We start from the raw sequence: 17,928 nt of genomic DNA, 5'->3' as shown, positions 1-17,928 counted from the left end.
CTTTTTGAGGCCACACTGGGTTTCTGCACTACCCCTGGGTGTGGTACAGAGCCCTTGGGAAGATTCCCTCCCCGTGTGAGTGTATTGATCTGATCAGCCAATTAAAGCACAAATCAATCAGTTCAAAAAATGAAAACAATAAAGAACCAAAACTACTGATTGAACTAACGCTGAAACTTTGCAATTATGAGTGTATTCAAAAATGTCTGCCATTAAATAATGTATTCACAATTAATACCAAAAGAACTAAATTTTAATGATTTCAAATCTATTCCAAGATGCAATTAGTGCTGTGATGTATGTAGTCATCAGTGGAAATCAGCTTCACTCAGTTAACCCATCATGGTCTTTTCTTCATTTTTTTTAATTTTTCATCTTAGAGTGATTTTAATATTATAGTTATTTCTTTCAGATTCACCTTTTAATTTTCCTAATTTTTCATTCATGTTTGTCATTTTATTTTGCTCCATTTCATCACCTTTGTTAGGCCAGTAATCTGGCCAAAGAACTGCAGGGCAAAGAGCAAAAGCTTCTTGACCTTGAGAAAAACTTGAGTGCAGTAAATCAAGTTAAAGATTCTTTGGAAAAGGAACTTCAAGTTTTGGTGAGTAATACCCCAAGATTTTGACTTTACTCTTTGGATTTTGGGTTTCATGGTGAGAGTGTAATTGAAATCTATGGATCAGCTCTGAGAAAAACCTTCCAAAGGTGTTTTACTCGTGATAAAAAAGGGAAGGGTTCATGGCTAATGAGATCTGTCTCAGAATAAAAAGAGCATTTCACCTCAGTCCTGTGTTATCAGGTGTTTTGTCTAAATAGAACTCATCTATTTATGGATTGCAGATAAAATTAAATCAAAAACAGCAGCAGTTTAAATTTAGACTGCTCATTAAGGAACACTAAATGGCCCTTTATTGTAGCTGTTGTACCAACTAATGCTTGCTACACACTTCTTATAAATAGTTTTAAAAGACATTCCTCATTTAAATAAATTTCCAAATGCTGTGTTGTTGGGTGGGGTTTCCCTGAGGAACTACACTGGCATTAGTAACAAAACAGTGGAATTTTTGGTCTTTCCATGGCCAATAATAAATATTCAGACTTGGTGGAAGAGCCTCACTTGCCTTCTTGGAAATCCTCCCCTTTCTTCATTGTTTGGCATCAATTCCTGCTGGTAAAAGTGGAGAACACTGGTAGGAGATGGTTCACAGGGCTGCAGGTGTCCCCTCTGTGCAGCCTGGGAGCAGCAGGGATAGAAACCCCAAATTCTTGTTTCCTACCCTAGGCTCTGTGGCAGCTGATGGAGGAGCTGCTTTAAATGTTGAGATCTGTGCTAAGCTGTAACTCTTAAAACTTGAGATCTGTTTATGATAGGAGCAAAGACTGTTCTGATGTACATAAAAAATACTTTATACAAGTTCAGTGGTTGAGTTGTACTGTTAATACCAAATCTTACATTAAGTTTTTATCAATTTTTCAGAAAGAAAAGTTTGCTAGTGCAGCTGATGAAGCAGAGAATGTTCAACAAGCTATGCAAGGTATGTGCTGCTAAAAATGAACAGAGAACTAAAAAGCTGCAGATATTAAATGCCTTATTAAATTAAATGTCTCTTTAAAACACATTCAGGCTCATAGCTGATAGTACAGCAGTTTCAGTGGCTGTGGAAGGGACAGGATTATTTGTAGCCTCTCTGAAGGATAACACACCTTGCAAGTAGGTGGAATTGTCTGCATTTAAATAGTTACTAACTTTGTTTTCCAAATTTTACTTGCCTAGAAACGGTGAAAAAGCTGAACCAAAAAGAAGAGCAGTTTGCACTTATGTCTTCAGAACTGGAGCAGCTCAAGTCTAGTTTGACTGGTAAGGAAGGGATGAAATGGAATGTTCTGGAAATGCATCAGCTCTGTGCTCTGGCATGGCTTCTGTAGCCTGTAGGAGGCTTTGCTATGCCTTTCATCTCTTTACATCTCTGTAAAACCAGTGCAGAGGGAAGCAAAGCACAGTTTGTGATTTGTGCCCTGAAGCAAATCTTGCCTGGTGTTGTTGGCACGGGAGAAGTGATCCCAAGGGCTGCCCTTGCCCCTGGCAGTGTCTACCCTGAGGCATTTTTTCACTGGAGCTTGACCTTGTCTTCCTTGTTCATTTTCTGCTGCTCTGCTGAACAGCTGATGAGTGCTTTCACCTGCAAGACCTGCAGGTCTTTTCCTCCATTGCTTCCTTCCCCTCTGAGACAGCAGGACTTGTACCAACATCTCCTGGCCTGAAGTGAATCACTTCTGAAACAAAGGGCTCATGACCAGCTGCTCCTTGCTGTTTCTGAAGAGTCCTTAACCTTGTGCTGCAGTTACCTGCTCAATCAGTCATCATCTTTCATTTTAGAGGAGTGATCTGTATGGTCTGGAGCATCAGTATTGCTGGTTTTAGTTCTTTACAGTTCTCTAGCTGTTCTTTGCATACCCTTCCTCTGAAATTTACAGCTTAAGCACCTTTGTTTTGCTCAGAGATGGAGAGGAAGCTGAGGGAGCGAGAAGAGAGGGAGCAGCAGCTGATGGAAGCAAAAGCCAAACTTGAAAATGACATTGCAGAGATCATGAAGTCGTCAGGAGACAGCTCTGCCCAGCTCACAAGAATGAATGATGAGCTGAGGTTAAAAGAAAGGTATTTCATCACTGTCAGAGCATTGTCACATCAAATCTCCACTCCCACACTCCCAGCTTCTCATTTTATTTTTTTGTAAATATCTGAACAAGATGCTCCTGAGTGTCACATTGATATGACAAGTGAGCTTATTCTAGCAAACTAAATCAATCCAAACAGTCTCCTGGGAGTGATTTGAAGAGCATCCAACACTGATCATTCCAAAATTCTTACATAACGTGCTTCTCGTTGCCTAGAGTAAATGACCTCTTGAATAATCCAGACTGTTTTGTGATTGTGCTTCATGATTGTTTGAATACCTGATAAACTCAGTTTATTTAGATATATCAAAGACTCAAGTCACATTTTTGTGAGAGAAAATTTGGAGTTTTTTCCCAAATAAAAAATGTTTGTACAATACTGGGGGCAAAGTAACTTGGTCTTCCCTGTGTATACTGAATTTAGCAGAACACTCTCTATCTGTTAAACAGTGAAATCTCTTTTTGAATGCTTGGTCAGAATATAGAACTTCAGCACAATCTTTTTTAGCACAGCTCTTTCATCTCTGTGCTTGTGGTCCTGTCAGCAAAAAGTGATGTTCTTTCATTTGGTCTTTCCAGGCAGTTGGAGCAAATACAACTTGAGCTTACAAAAGCAAATGAAAAGGCTGCTCAGCTTGAGAAAAACGTGGAGCAGACAACACAGAAAGCTGAGCAGAGTCAGCAGGAAACTCTCAAGATTCATCAAGCAGAACTGAAAAACCTGCAGGATCAATTGTCAGACATGGTAAGAACGACTTTAAAAGCACTAAAACTGTGCAGAAATATGGTCCCACTGCTGCTTGAACTGTGTTTTACTCTTTTATTTTCCCCAGAAAAAGCAGATTGAGACCAGCCAACATCAGTTCAAAGATCTTCAGGCCAAGCATGAAAAAGAAACTTCTGAGCTGGTGGCTAAACACGATGCAGATATCCAAGGGTTTAAGCAGAACCTGATGGATGCAGAAGAGGCTCTGAAAAGTGCCCAGAGGAAAAACAGCGAGCTGGAGGCACAGGCTGAGGAGCTGCAGAAACAAGCAGAGCAGGCCAGAGTAAGTGGCTTTTGTCACTCTGCAAGTGACTTAAAGTTTAAATTTTCTGTCTCAGTGACTCATTTTCTCTCTGCTTCAGCTTTTCATAGCTGGATTTTTGCAGTGTTTCTGTTTTGAACTTTTCCAGGGTATGTGGGTATGGGTTAGGGAGGAGAAGCCCACAGGACAAACTGCTTGTTAGTTCTTCTCTCAGTTACACAAGAGTTGATGAGATACAATTCTTTGATATCAGTTAACGTTTTATGTTCATAGATCTGGCTCAGCACAGCCTGTTGGAGCCAGATGTCATTCCCTGTGTTTTTATATGCTTGAATTTTAAGATGCATTGTGAACTACTTCATTTAGAAGTGCTATGCACCTTTTGTTTTGTAGTATGGTCTGCAGCTATTCAGTGTGTAGCTTGACATTAGAAATTTTAATTTTTCCTCCTGTTTCTTTTACTTTTCTGCTTGCTTTCATCCCTCAGCAATTATTTGCTATAATCTTTGTTATATGATTTAGCAAATTATTTAGTGTATAAATTGACACACAATATTGTCAGCACTGATGTGATGTTTTGAATTGGAGGGGTCATGACAACATATTTCTGAGAGAATCTTGAGGAAGTGAAACTGAGAATTGGAAGTCAGTTTCTAATAGAACTCCTTGCATTTTAATTCACTTAGAGTCTTGTGAAATCATTCTGTGGCTCTTCTTTTGAATAATTTACAGTCAATCAATTTATTGAGAATAGTTTTATAAATTACAGGAAATTTTGGATGGAGGAGCCTTTAAATCATGAGTTTTTTAATATTATTTAGCCACTAAAATCTTCTTGTGGATGATGCATGTTCTGTAATGTAACAGGGGTGTGTGTCAGTGGCTAAATTCAAACAGTCACTGTGTGTCAGTGTATACACTTTTAAAACTTAAATTAAAATTGCTCTATTTGCCCTTAAAGCACATTTCTCATTCGTCTGCTTGACTTGATTTTTGTTTTCCCTTCTCCCCGACTTTATTTCTTTAGTCCTTAAGCTCTGTGTTAGCCTCATCCAGAAAAGAAATCGAACAAATGTCAGACAAGATGAGGGCTTTGATATCAGAAAAAGAGACTTTGGCACAGGAGGGGAGTACTTTAAAATTAGAGAGAGGTCCTTTGTTATCAAAACTTAAGGAATTGAAATCAAAGATTTCGTTAATGCAACAAGACCAAGAAGAACTGAAGGCAGAAAATAAAAGAATCCTAAAGCAGAAGGAAGAAGCTGAGGCCAAAAGCCAGCGGGAGAGCACAGAAAAGGGAGCTCTGGTTTCTGAGAAAAGCAGATTACTCTCTGAACTGGAGGCACTGCAGGCAGAGCTGCTGAAGGCAGCTCAGGAAAATGAGGCTCTCCGGTCCTTGGAGTTAACCTTGTTCCAAAAGCTGGAGGAACTTCAGGCCAGCAGAGATGCCATGGATGCGGTGTGTCAGAAACATGTCAAAGAATGGGAAGAGCTGGAGAGTTATCTGAAGAGTCTTTTGGAAGATAAAGATGCAATTCTAAAAGACAAAGATGATGTTATCCAGAAGCTGGGAAGTTCTTGTGAGGCCCTGGCCAAAGACCAAAGGGAGCTCCAGCAGCAAGTGTCAACTCTGGCTGCAGAGAGGGATTCAGCCCTAGGGAAGCTCTTGGCTCTTCAAGACAAACATGACACCCTGCACAAGGAGCTGCACAAGGTCTTGCAGGGCATGCAGGAAGAGAGGGGGATGCTCCTTGAATGCACAGAAAAGCTGCAAGTGAGCTTAGACAACGCAGTCAGTGAAAACCAAGTGTTAAAAGTGAGAGAAGAGGAAATGCAAACACAGCTCACCAAAGCGATGAAAGACACCGCGGAGCTGGAGAATTCCCTTGCGAGTCTCACTTGTTGTCTTGAGGAAATGAAAGCCTCAAGAGAGACACTCAGTTTGGAATGTAATCAGTTACATCAAGAGAAAGAGGCTCTTTCCTCATCAGAACAGAGGCTTTTGGCTGAAAGGGAGCAGCTTCTCAATGAAAAGGAGGCAATTGCCGAGAAGCTTGCGAAGGCCTCAGCAGATGCTGAGCTTTGTGAGCGAATCTGCACTGAGAAAATGAACAAACTGACCTTGGAAAAGGAATCTGCCCTTCAGAAGTCATTGCAGTTTGAAAAGCACAATGAAGCTCTTCTCCAAGAGAAGAATGAACTGGAGACAAAATACTTGGAGCTTCTTGATGAAAACAGGTCTTGTGCAAAGGCAGTTTCTGATCTGAAGAGAGAACGTGAGCTGGACCTCTCGTCCAAGAATGCTCTGGCTCAAGAGAATGCCACTCTCCAAGATTCCATTGAAGCCCTGAAGGGAGAACTCAGTAAGAAGACTGCAGAAAATCAAGAGTTAATGACCTGTAAATGTGACCTTTCCAGTCTTCTGAAGGAGGCCCAGGATGCCAAAAGAGCATTGGAAGGTGAGCTGGCTGCTGCATCACACACCGAGCAGGTCCTGTCGTCTTCCTTGGAGACCTGCTCCTTTGCCAGGGAAATGCTGACCAGAGAGAGGGATGAGCTGCAAGAGGAGTGTCAGAAATTAAACAGAGAAGTTGCTTTTGTGAAAGAAACCTTAACCTTGGAAAAGGAAGCTCGAAAACTGGACAAGGAAGCGTTTCTGTTCAGATGTACAGAACTTCAAAGAACCATCTGCTGCTTAGAGAAGGAGCTAAAAGAGCTGAAAGAGAAAAACAAAGCAGCTCTGGTTGTGGCAAAACATATAATTCAGGAGAAGGAAAAAACTGACATGAATATTATGAAAATAGTGAAAAAAAAAATCTGGGCAGAGAAAGAGCAGATCACTTCCATCATGGAGCGACAGAAGAGAGAATATGCTGCCTTGTGCATCACAGCAGCAAAATTCCGGGACCTGGACAGCTCCCTCTCCAGCAAGATGAGTATGTTTGAACACGAGATGGAGCTGATGGAAAAGGAGACAATGGAGTTTTTTCAGGGACTGGAAAAACTGGAAGAACTGGAAAGGCTGCTCTCCCAGGATTGTTGCAGACTGTGTGAGGCGGTTAAACTTTTCGAGCAAACTAATAGTGACCTCTCAGGCAAACTGCTGGAGTCTCAGGGCCAAAATCAGATGCTGCAGGAGCAAACGAACAGTTTGATTTTGAAAGTAAAAGAAACTGAGACTCTTCAGGCCCAAGCAGTAGTACAGAAACCAGAGGTATTGAAATTCATAGCTAAAAGTCGAGTCTGGGGCTCTTTCTACTAATCCTGAGCACTAACCCCTGGTGTCCTCTCTGCACTTCACTGCACACTCTGCACTTCATAACACACTGCACTTGTGGGCTCTCTCAATATGGTACTTTGGGGTTGTTGCAAGTTGCAACTGTGAGTCTGAAAGACACTTGTTTTATTTTTTTTTATTTTTAATATTTTAACTGCAAAAACCTCTGTTGTTGCTGAATGTTTCAAGAAAAGAGTATAAACTGTGAATAAAAGGAAGTTGTGTTCCCTTAATCTGGTAGGAGACATTGAGCAGCTCCTTCTGGTGAAGGGCTCCACAGCTTAAAATCTAAAGTAGTAATAGATAAGGTTTTAGATTGGATCTTTGTGCAGTTTTATGTTCAATTACAGCAATTACTCCAAAAAATACAAAAGAATGTGCTGCTCCTATAAATGTAATTGGATAAAAGCAGTGTGAGAGAATGGGAAAGACATTGACAATTCTGGTGTTCTTTTTATTCACAGAAGTGTTTTGTATTCACCACCAACAAATTCTTTGTAAAATACTTTGATTTTCAGTTTGTGTGGCTTGAAGCCCAGAAAATCACATTGAATGCAAATTGGAATCAGGAGATCCTATAGATTACACCTGCCTGAGTATTTTAATATCATTATGAAGTATTTCCTTTATGAGGCCATAATGAATATCACTGAAATGATGCAATAATTTGCTTTATCTCTAATTCCATTGTTTTCCAAATTTTGGAAATTTTTTTGTAATTCCATATTTTCTGAAAATATACTGGGTTGTTGGAAGTGAATATCTGTTGAATTATTACTGCCTAAAGAGGTGAGAGGTCTGAGAGCAATCACAGTGGTGGTAATGAGAAATCCAGGAAGTAAAATAGAGGGAATTCCTCAGTGGTGACAAGAGCATGGGGTTATGATCTGTTTCTGTGTGGAATTGAATCTTCTCTTCAGTTCTTTTTATACTTGATGCAGCTCCAAAATGCAAATAAATTCCCAGTTGAGGTCCTTACTTACCTGGGAAGCAGCTGACAAACCACAGAGCTGTGTATAAAGTATTGATCTTTTGCTGTCAGAGCTCCTGTTGGGAATAACCATTTTTTTTCCCCACCTCCCTTTATATCCAGGAGGCCAAACTGACAGAAGATGTTTTCCAGGCAGTGGAACAGGTGACCAAGGAGAAGGACGCCATTCACAAAGAAAAGATTGAAACTTTGGCCTCTTTGGAGAACTCGAGACAGACAAACCAGAAGCTGCAGAATGAAGTAATCACATTAAATGCTTTTCTGTGAAAAGTTTTGCCTGGTTTGTGAGAGCAACTGTTGAATTACACAGAATTGAAATAGGCAGGAGAGGAGTTTGTGAAAAATTACTGAAAGAGTGATGGAAAATGCACGTGGTTTTATGGCCATGGTTATTTTGTATTTTGCATGTGGTGTCAATCCAAGGTGCAGCAGTTCCCGTTGGGATCAGTGTCCAGTCAATGTCTTCCCAGCACTCTGTGCTGCTGCAGGGCCCAAGGAAGGGGAGGATGCCCTCAGCCTTTGATGTTCTGCACTCCCAGAGCACTGGGAGTGAACAGTTGGGCTGCCCTCAGTGTTGGAACGAGGGCGATTTCCAGCGGGATCTGCTGGCACGGGAATTAGAAGTGGTGACGTTCATATGGGAGGGGTTCCCATTCTGGATTAAAAAAATCCACAGGGTCCTGCAATGCCATGAGAATGGCTGCAGATTATCTGTTATGTAATAAATACACTGTGGGCTGCATGCAAACAAATCAGCTCCACGAGCTCCTGCTGTTTCCGTGGGGGACACAAGCTCAGGAAATCCATGTCCAACATTTTGTCCCATGCAACAAGATCTCTGCAAGGAATTCATTTCCTGTGGGTGCAAGCACAGCATTCAGCCCTCCTGACTCAGAAAATAAGGTATGGAAAAGCAGAACTGATGAGTTATCTTAGAGGAAGAAAGATGAAGGGGACAGCTGGTTTTAGCTTTGCATTTAAAAAACAAATAATGCTCTGAGTGCTGCAGCAGTTAATGGAGGTGAGGTGCTTTGGGTTTTACCTTGGGGTGTTGACACCACATTCCTGGAAACTTCTCTCCAGTGAACTTGGAATTCTTTGTGCTGCTCTATTTGAATGCAGAAGGTCTCAGAACATTTGTTGTTGGACAAACACATCAGTCCAGACAGGCTGGGTTAATTTAGGGGCTAAAGATGGAAAATGGAAGAGCTCAAGCTCACATTTGGCTGAGGGTTGTTTCCTGAGAATTGTGTGGTTTCATTGGTGTAATGAGGGTTTTTTTCCTCTTTAAGTTGGACATGCTTAAACAAAACAACCTGAAAAATGAAGAGGAACTTAATAAATCAAAAGAGCTTCTAAATCTGGAGAACAAGAAAGTGGAAGAACTTAAAAAAGAATTGTAAGTATCTTTGTGTTAAATCTGTTAATTTTTGTGGGTACATTTACCTTTTTTTTTTTTTTTAATTGTCTTTCAGCACCTTTCTGGTATCCTAAGTTATAAAGCCAATATTGGGTCAAAATTAAATGTTTGGCATGTGCAAAACTTGACATGAGAATGTTGCTACTAAATTGCTGAAGGGAGTTAAAGCAAATCCTTAGACCATAGTTTGAAATAATTTGTTTGTTGGAGGGTTCTATCACCTGAGGGCACGAGATGATATTAAAATCTTTATTAGAAGAGAATTCTGATTTAATTACAAGTACACTTGGAGTGTTAAGTGGCTTTGTTCATAGAATATTTGATTCTGCTTTTATTTTTCATTGATGGCTTTATGAAGTTTATTTCTGTGGCTTCACTATTTCCTAAATGGTGCAAACCAAATCCTACATATGGGATGTGAAACTCGAGTTAATTGTTCATTATTTGAGCTGCTTCATTGCAAAACAACATTTTACATACTATAGACTCACAGTGTGTATCACTGCACACAGACAAATGAACTGAAAGCATTTGATAAAAAGTAATTTGCCCTGTGGAATCTCATTGTAGCAAAGCTGCTGCTGTGCCACAGGGAATAAAAATCCAAATTATTGCTTCACTGCAGTGGTTGCACATCCCCAGCTCTCAGAGATGTCCTGCATTAAATCACAAATAACTTTTCACCTGTGCTCCAAGAGGAATTTCTTGGCTCATAGACTGAGAGCTGGAATCTCGCTAACAGCTTAAGAGCAGCTTTGACTAATTATTATTATTATTGTAGTTCCATTTGTCATTTTGTGACAGCTCTGAGCCACTGACAGCTCCGAGGTGACACCAGGGCACAGGACTCAGTGTCTGGCTGTGACTGGCAGCTTGTGCTGGTGGCTTTGGAAAACCTGGGGCCTTGCACAGACCCCTTTGAGAAAGGAAGGATTTCTTTCCATGAGCAATTCCTGCCTCGGTGCTCGTGGGAAATGCCAGAGTTAAATGGAACAGCAAGGGGGACTCTGGTTTTATGGAAAGGCAGCAGATATTGGGCTGTAATTTGCCAGGCAGGAATTATTTACAGGAGATGCTGCCTTGAAAATCTCCAGCAGCACAAGGTGTTCTCAGGACCCCAATCACTCTGAGGGGGTTAATTCTGTTATTTCTTAGATTGAATGTGGCCTCTGATCATCAGAGCTGAGACCCTGGGGAGAAAGGGAAGCTTGTCTAGTTTTTTTTTAATTGATCTTTGCTATCTATTTTGTGTGTTGCCCTGTTTAATTATAGGAAGAATTAGCTTGGTGACAGGGATTCCTGAGCAGCAGGGTGTGGGTGGAGAGCACAGCTCAGGGTGAGCTGATGAGGGCTGGGTGAGGAGAGCAGAGGGAACGTGGTGCCTTTGGAGCAGGGGGATGTGACAGGGACAGGGTGTCCTTTGGAGAAGGCTGGGCTGAGGGAAAGCTGCAGTGCCTGTAGCTGCTCCCAGGGCCATCCGCTGGGAATTCTTGCCATGAACACGGGGGCATTTCAGACACACTGACCCCAGACCTGGGTGTGGGGTTTTTTTAACACTCTAAATAATCTGTGCCTTAATGCCAGAAGAAAGAGGAGGAGGAGTTAGTGCTGCTCCTCAGCGAGGAAACGGGGTTAGAAATTGGTGTGTTCCTGCTCAGCAGGAGGGGAGTCACTGTTAGAGGTGGGAGCAGTTTGTTCCAGTCCAGGGGGATCAGGGTGGGAATTTGCCAAGGTGAGACCAGATATGGTTGAAAAATCAGAGTCCCATGAGATGATGAACTAAAATCAGACTTTTGTCTACATGTGTCCAGTAAGAGACAACAAATCCTTGTATTCTGAAGTGCTTGAATAAGTTTCTGACTTAAGGGTTCATCTACTTCCCACAGTTATAAAAGTATTTTTAATATTCCAGTCAGGGTTTAAGTCTGTAGTATTGGCACACAGGAGTACTGCATCTCCTTTTTTACAAAACAAAAGAGTAATAAAAATAACCATTTAGTGAAATTAAGGGTATCTTTTGTGCTTTTTGAAAGATGTCAAATTTTAAAGATTTTTCTGTTAGTGCCTCATGTTACAGCCCAGCATGCTAAATATTTTTAAAAAATTTGTTGCAAATAAACGTATTTTAAGAAAACTATACTCATTAGTAGCAACACAGGCTGATGAAAGCTGCAAAGCCTTTTTTTCTTCAGCTTTGGTTTTGTCTCATTTGCAGTTTGAGTCTGTTAAAATAATGGAATAGATGAGGTTTTGCTTCCTGTGATCCTGCACTTTTGGATGTCAGACCTGGTAGGGAGTAGTTAAATAAGTGGAGCTCTAAGCTGTTTTTTATCCCGTTGCCTTCTTTTCCAAGTTTTCTTTCTTTTTTATGCTTTTAAGCAATTCTGTTTTACCTCTGGCTGCAAAGTTCTCTTCTGTGAACAGTCCAGGCTGCAACCATCGCCAGCCCTCCTGCGCTGCGTTCCCAAATCCCAGCCTCGCTGCCCGTGGGAATTCCCGAGCACCTGAAGCCGTGGCAGGGGAGGGCTCGGTGCAGCCGCAGGGTTCACCCGTCCCTGTGTCCCCGGGATTGTCACCGCTCTTCCCGATCCCTCCGCCACGTGACCCTGATGTATTTTTCCAAGCTGTGAAGCCGCCTCTCTCCCCCAGTTTTCCCTCGCCTCTCCCGTTCCTATGGTAACGATGCTCTCTGTGTGCTCGCAGCGAAGCGCTCAAGCTGGCAGCGGCTCACAAGTCCCAGCAGCTCGAGGCTCTGCAGGAGGAGAACGTGAAACTGGCCGAGGAGCTGGGCAGGAGCAGGGACGAGGTGTCGAGCCACCACAAGGTAGAGCGGCCGCAGCGGGCGGGTGGAGGCTCCGCCGGAGCTCCGGGGCTGCCCCGGGGAGCCTGTGCTGGAAAGGATGAGCGGTGCTGGGAACGTTTGGAAATAAATTTGGAAGCCACCTGCACGGGGAGGTTGGAAGTGCAGGCTGACAGAAGGTTACGTAACCCGGGAAGGATACTTGGGAAGGCTTGGGAATGAGCATAAATTAAACGTGCTTTAGCCAAGTGTATTAACAGAGAGTTGCTATATCTGTCGGGAGTGATTTTGTTACACAACTGTGGAAATGTCCATCCAGCAGTACTAAGGAAATGTAGCTTTTTAATTCTTAATTCCTTCTCTCGTCACTGAAAACAAAGAGGATTTAGGATGTATTTCAGAATACTGTGTAAAACTACTTGGTTGGACTTGTGCTGTGCGTGTGCCTGCTCAAACTTCACACTGTGCTGCAGCCAGGCACTGGGTCCAAGGGAACAGAACCCCTGCAAGGTGTTTTTCTGATGGTACTTTATTTTTTTTATTATTTTTTACTATTCTATCTGAACATGTTGTTGTAATCCTAAAATGGGCAAATTACTCAGCTTGTATCACTGGTACTTGCCAAAAGATAAAATAGATTTACAGCCCCTAATGTGAGTTTAGTTCTTGTGGAGCAGTTCCAGTGACAGGCACACTGTGAAGGAATCTTTGGAAGATCTCATCCAAAAGATCCAAAAGCAGGAATGTAGGAGACTGAGGTTTGTGTGTCCTGCCTTTCTGAGAGATCACCTGTGCAGGGAGGGGATCCTGTTCCCTGTGACAGGGCACAGACTCTTCCACCCTGCCAAAGGTTTAATATTTTTAAAGCCAAGAGGCTGATTTTTCCCCAAAGGTCTTGTTTGAAGTCCTGAGGATGGGTGATGTCCCTGGCCAGTTTGTAAATCCTTTTAGCTGCTGGCAGGAGTAATGCTCAGGCTCCTTGATCCTCAAGAGCCTTTGGAGGTGACGAGCAGAGTCCCAGACGTGTGGGCTCAGCACTGACTCATTCCCCATCTGAGGAGCAGAGTAGGGAGAGCACATCCCAAACAGCCAGTGGGAGCTGCTCCCCACTCCCACAGGGTTTCCTAAATTATTTCAGAGTCCTTGAGGCAACCTGTTATTTTCAGGGAGAGTTGTAACTTTAGAAGGATTTGGCAGCATTGGTCAAACCTTTGTGCATTTTGTCACCCGGAAAGGCCCCGAGGGAAGGGACCCCACAGCCCCCGAGCCACGGGCTGGCCGCGGTCACTGCACTCGGTCTGTGGCCTCCCTTGTTTGCAGCTGACCTCGGGAAGGAATCCTGCTGTGTGCATCCTGCTGGCTGTGGATCTGTCAGCAGGGATCCCTCTCTCACTGCCAGGACAGACAGCTGTGGTGTGGGAAGCACAGGGATGAATCCATCACCTCACAAACTGGAATAGTGTCAGCTCGGCCGCACCATAGCCTGTCCTGCCCGTGAGTAGATGGTTCCAAGAGCAAGGATCTGGAGGATCTGCTGGAGCTTGGATACACAGCCTGTTCACCTTCTTCAGCCCTTTGTGTTGGACAGTGTCCCCTTCTGCAAGGAAAGTGTGATCTGAACCTTGGGAATGTGGGAATGCTGCCTGTTGCAGTTCCCAAATGTCGTATTTGACGCTGGGACTGTGAGATCTGGTGAACAGCTCGGCCTCCCAAAAGCCTGGGAGAGACCTTTGGTGTCCCAACACCTCCCCTCTCTTGTCACACTGTGCTCAGCCACCAGTGGCCACAGGCTTTGGGCTCCCTGGGTTCAGGCTCTCTGTGGGAAGCAGGAAAAATGTCACCACGAAGAATCCTCCAGTAGATTTTGGAGGAGTGTCCGTGCTGGCAGTGAAGGGTCTCCCACAGCAGGATTGTCCAGGTGGTGCTCCCAAAACTCTGGGCAGTGGGGAAGAAAGCAGAACACAGCAGAGCTCAGGCTGCAGAGGGTCTGTGCAGGTACCTGTGAAATGCATCAGGAAGGGGCAAACACAGGATTGGGAATTTTGAGCTGTTGCTGTGGTAACCACATAAATTCTAACAAGTGTGTTGTCAATTGGGTTAGAGAATCTGTGGCTGCTTGTGACACACTTTGCAAAATTAATGAATCCCGTTTCATGAATGATTTATCTGAACATCTAAAGGTTAAAGTGTCTCATGCCAAAGATGCTGAGGGAGCTTTTCTGTATTGATCCATTAATAATTAGCTGATTGTAATTAGTTAAAGAGTCACATTCAGATAGATACTGAGCTCAGGGAACTTTCCTGGCTTCAAATTATTTGTTGTGGCATTTTGGGAGCCTCAGAGCTGCTCAGGCATTTGAAGTTCATTGGAGAAGGTGTAGAAATACCCAGCAGCTCAACTGGCCCATCTTTTATTAACACTGTGCCAGGTCTGCTCTGAGGGTGCTGAGTGTGACTGTAGAGAAATGGCTGTGCTGGCAGAGGGCAAGGAATCCAAAAACCAGCTGGGAAGTGTGGTGGGCAGGAGATGGGTCCCTTCACTCTGGAGATCTGCCAGAGGAGAAGGGCCTGGAACCCAGGTGTCAGAACCAGGGTCTGGAGAAGCAGCTGAAGCTGCAGCTCCCTGGGTGTAACATTTCTCAGACTTGTCATATTTGTCCCTTTTTGTCACCAGTCTGCACAGACATCAGAGTTCACACAGGCTGCCTCTGGGCAGGAAACAGGAGAGAAACTGGGAATCATGAGGGTGCTGCTGGAGGAACTGGGTTTTGACTGGGTTTGACCTGCAGGTAGAACTTGGCCATACCCCCCCAGTGCCTTGGCTGCTCTGCTGTCCCACAGTGGTCACCTGCCTTGAGAGACACATCTGGATTTCCTTTATGAATTATTTCTAGAAGCCTCTACACCCTTCTAGTATCTGATTTTTGTATCAATAAAGTTTTCTGATTAAGCCCAGTGAAACAATCCTGGTTAATGCCAAACCTGGAAGGTTTAACAGCACTGCAGCACAGGGAAGGAGAAGGTAACTTGTCAGGAAATGTGGAGGAGATGGCTGCTCTCAGTGAGCTGCATTTAGCTGAGAGCTGGGGGCTGGCAGACACCCTGCCTGCTCGAGGAAACTTGTTTAACGCCTTCTGTGCCAAACCTCAGGATCTGCAAAGCGCTGAAAGAATTCCCTCTGTCAGGGACAGGAGCTGTTGTCAGGGCTCTGAGGTAGCCATTATAAATGTATGTGCTCCTGACCTGGTGGATGAGCCCTGGAAGCTTGTGAAATCCCACTGGAGCCTGTGCTCAGGGAGTTCTGGTACAGACACTTCTCACAGCAGTAATTTCTGGCTTTGGCCATTGAATAGGAAGGAAGGAGGAGATGGTGAAAAGTAAATAATTTACCTGGAAAATACTTGTTTTCTTAACCTTTTCAGAAGATCAGTTGTCCCAGTGTTTCTCTGTTGAGCCTTTGCAGTTTTGTTGCTTTGCATTTCCTAACCCAGTTTAGACCCAACAACAATAATTGCAGTTGAAGGTTTTGCAGGTTTTAAGGGCTTTAGAGTGGCCTCACTGAGTTACAGGTTCAGGATGTGGTAACAAACATGAGACCAACAGCTTTGGGATCAATAATTTATCTCTGAATAACGGGACAGTAACAAATACAGATCAGTGGTACAATGATCCAGCACAACAAACCCAGCAATTCCCCAGTGCTGGGCTAAAAGTAATGGCCAGGCACACAAAGGGTTCTTGGGGGGTGTGAAGGGGTCTGGAAATGTCCTTTAACACTGGTCTCACACCTCTGCTGTGTGCACAGGACATGGAAATGCTCATAAAGGAGCTCCAGGCCCTCACTAGCTGGTGTTTTGGTCACTTAACAGTTTGTGTTTGGGTGCATGTGCTGTGCCAGTAGGAAATCTGCTGCTTTGAGGATCTGGGGGCTCTGCAGCCTCTCCCACGTTTATTTTATGATAATGATGCTCTGATATTTTATACTAAGGAAACAATCTGTAGTATTAACTGGAGTCTGTCTGTACTTGTGTTTTAGCTGGAAGAGGAGAGATCAGTACTCAATAACCAGTTGTTAGAGATGAAAAAGAGGTAAGTTATTCCTGCTGATGTGTGTTTAACCCCACAGAAATGGAACACAAAACACTGCTAAGAGCTGTTCTTTCTGTTGTGTCATGGTTAAAAGTGCTGAGTTGTTGCACTCGTTGGATTAGAGATGGAACCATCCACATTTGCTTTAGTTCCACACCTCCCACATTGTGGTAATTCTTATTTGCAGTGACCAGTTTAATGTTTGGTTTTAGTCTGCTCTGGAATGTTGGATTGTCCCTCAGTCTGATAAAATGTGCATGCACAGATCTGACCCGGCGAGCTCCTGAAAAGTAATGGACAGTTCAGTGATGCTGAGGAGGGTTATTAGAGGAGAGGGGAAGAGGAAAGAAAAGTTACTGAGCACTTGCTGCTTTCATGGCTTTGGGCTGTTGAGTTCCTTGTGGGTTACTGCAGCTCATTCAGCACTGCTTTTAAATGCCAGGAAGTTTTGTCCTGGGTGACTGGGGCATCCCTTTGTAAACTGCTGCTCAGGGAAAGGTCCCAAGTCATAAATTTGAGTGTCTGCAGTGTGTGCATGGGAAGCTGATTGGCCCCTGTGCCTTAGGGAGATGGGGGCTTTCCAGAAGCAGTTACATAAATCCTTAGAGAACAACACAGCTCCCCACGACACCTCGGCTGTTCCAGGAAAAACAAACCAACCCCTGCTAAATTTCCTGGATTTAAATGGTCACAACAAAGAACAGTGAGTGGCTTTTGGGTGTTTATGCACACACATCCTTGGCCACTCAGTATTATCACTGTTCCCTTCCTCATTCCCTGACACTCTGTTCTCTGGGAGGGGGTTGTCCTATCTCCTGCTGTTCCAAAGGCCAGCAGGCACATGGGGTGTTTCCCAAGCCAATGCTTCCCCAGGAAATGTCAGAGTTGGATCAGCTGAACCTCCAGCTTTAACCAGCCTCACAAGCTGCATCACCAGCCTGTCACTGAACATGTTTGAAAATGTGTTTTGAGTAGTGAAACTCCTGGAAGTCACTTGAGGAAAGGAAGGAAGGAGTGGGGACCAAGTCATTCAATACTTTCCAGCAGTTCTGTTTCACAGAGAACATTTTCAAAGACAAAATCTTTGTAAGTTCTACAGAGGAAGATGTGTGGTGGCTCTGATCTTCCTTCTCCTGTTTTACTCTGGGTGAGCTGCCTGAAATAATTCAGCCAATTATGAAATCAGTGAAGTGAATTTTATCATGACTTTACCTTCAGTGGGTTACACTGAGATGCCCCAGTTTGTGACTGGCTTAATGACATTGCTCAGCAGTGTTGAATAAACTGCAGTAGAAGAGGAAAATGAGCAATAGGAACAGGGGAAAATGAGGAATAGGAGCAGCCTGGCTGAGAAAAACTGCAGGCATTGGGGCTCAGAACATGTCAACATGTGGCATCAGTGCTCGTGAAAAGAATTTGGCTGAAGAAAGAGCTAATTAAGTAAAAATAATGAAAAAAGTCTCTAAATTCCCAAATTGCACAGAACTTGGTGAAGGGAAGATGATAATTTCCTCCTTTTGCCTTAAGAATTCGAGCTGCTGAACAAGAGCCATCTTTGTGTTTCAGTCAGGTCAAATCTCTAGTGGTGAATTTCTCACCTCCCTTCCACCCCCAGGAATTCTCTCCCTGTGTTTTAGCATCCCC

At 43.5% G+C, this 17,928-nt stretch overlaps 1 protein-coding gene across 10 annotated transcripts in view; it reads left to right on the top strand.

Annotated features, from left to right (window-relative positions):
- Positions 1 to 17,928, top strand: part of CLIP1 (CAP-Gly domain containing linker protein 1) — a 60,900-nt gene that overhangs the window by 36,722 nt on the left and 6,250 nt on the right. For 7 of the 10 annotated variants that reach the window (XR_009278906.1, XR_009278907.1, XR_009278909.1 and 4 more), the window contains 11 exons: positions 488 to 604; positions 1,481 to 1,538; positions 1,778 to 1,861; positions 2,503 to 2,659; positions 3,259 to 3,424; positions 3,513 to 3,728; positions 4,735 to 6,921; positions 8,078 to 8,215; positions 9,268 to 9,374; positions 12,099 to 12,219; positions 16,232 to 16,284. Coding sequence is in view for 1 of the 10 variants with exons in the window: in XM_058851113.1 (XP_058707096.1) it covers positions 488 to 604; positions 1,481 to 1,538; positions 1,778 to 1,861; positions 2,503 to 2,659; positions 3,259 to 3,424; positions 3,513 to 3,728; positions 4,735 to 6,921; positions 8,078 to 8,215; positions 9,268 to 9,374; positions 12,099 to 12,219; positions 16,232 to 16,284 (3,404 nt within the window). In the remaining 9 variants the exon portion in view is untranslated. The remainder of the gene's footprint in view (positions 1 to 487; positions 605 to 1,480; positions 1,539 to 1,777; positions 1,862 to 2,502; positions 2,660 to 3,258; positions 3,425 to 3,512; positions 3,729 to 4,734; positions 6,922 to 8,077; positions 8,216 to 9,267; positions 9,375 to 12,098; positions 12,220 to 16,231; positions 16,285 to 17,928) is intronic. The other 3 variants (XR_009278912.1, XR_009278913.1, XR_009278908.1) reach the window with 2 other exon arrangements.

Source organism: Poecile atricapillus, chromosome 16 (genome assembly GCF_030490865.1).
Source record: "Poecile atricapillus isolate bPoeAtr1 chromosome 16, bPoeAtr1.hap1, whole genome shotgun sequence".
In the NCBI taxonomy this organism is placed as follows: domain Eukaryota; kingdom Metazoa; phylum Chordata; class Aves; order Passeriformes; family Paridae; genus Poecile; species Poecile atricapillus.
This window is presented reverse-complemented; position numbering and strand designations above follow the sequence as displayed.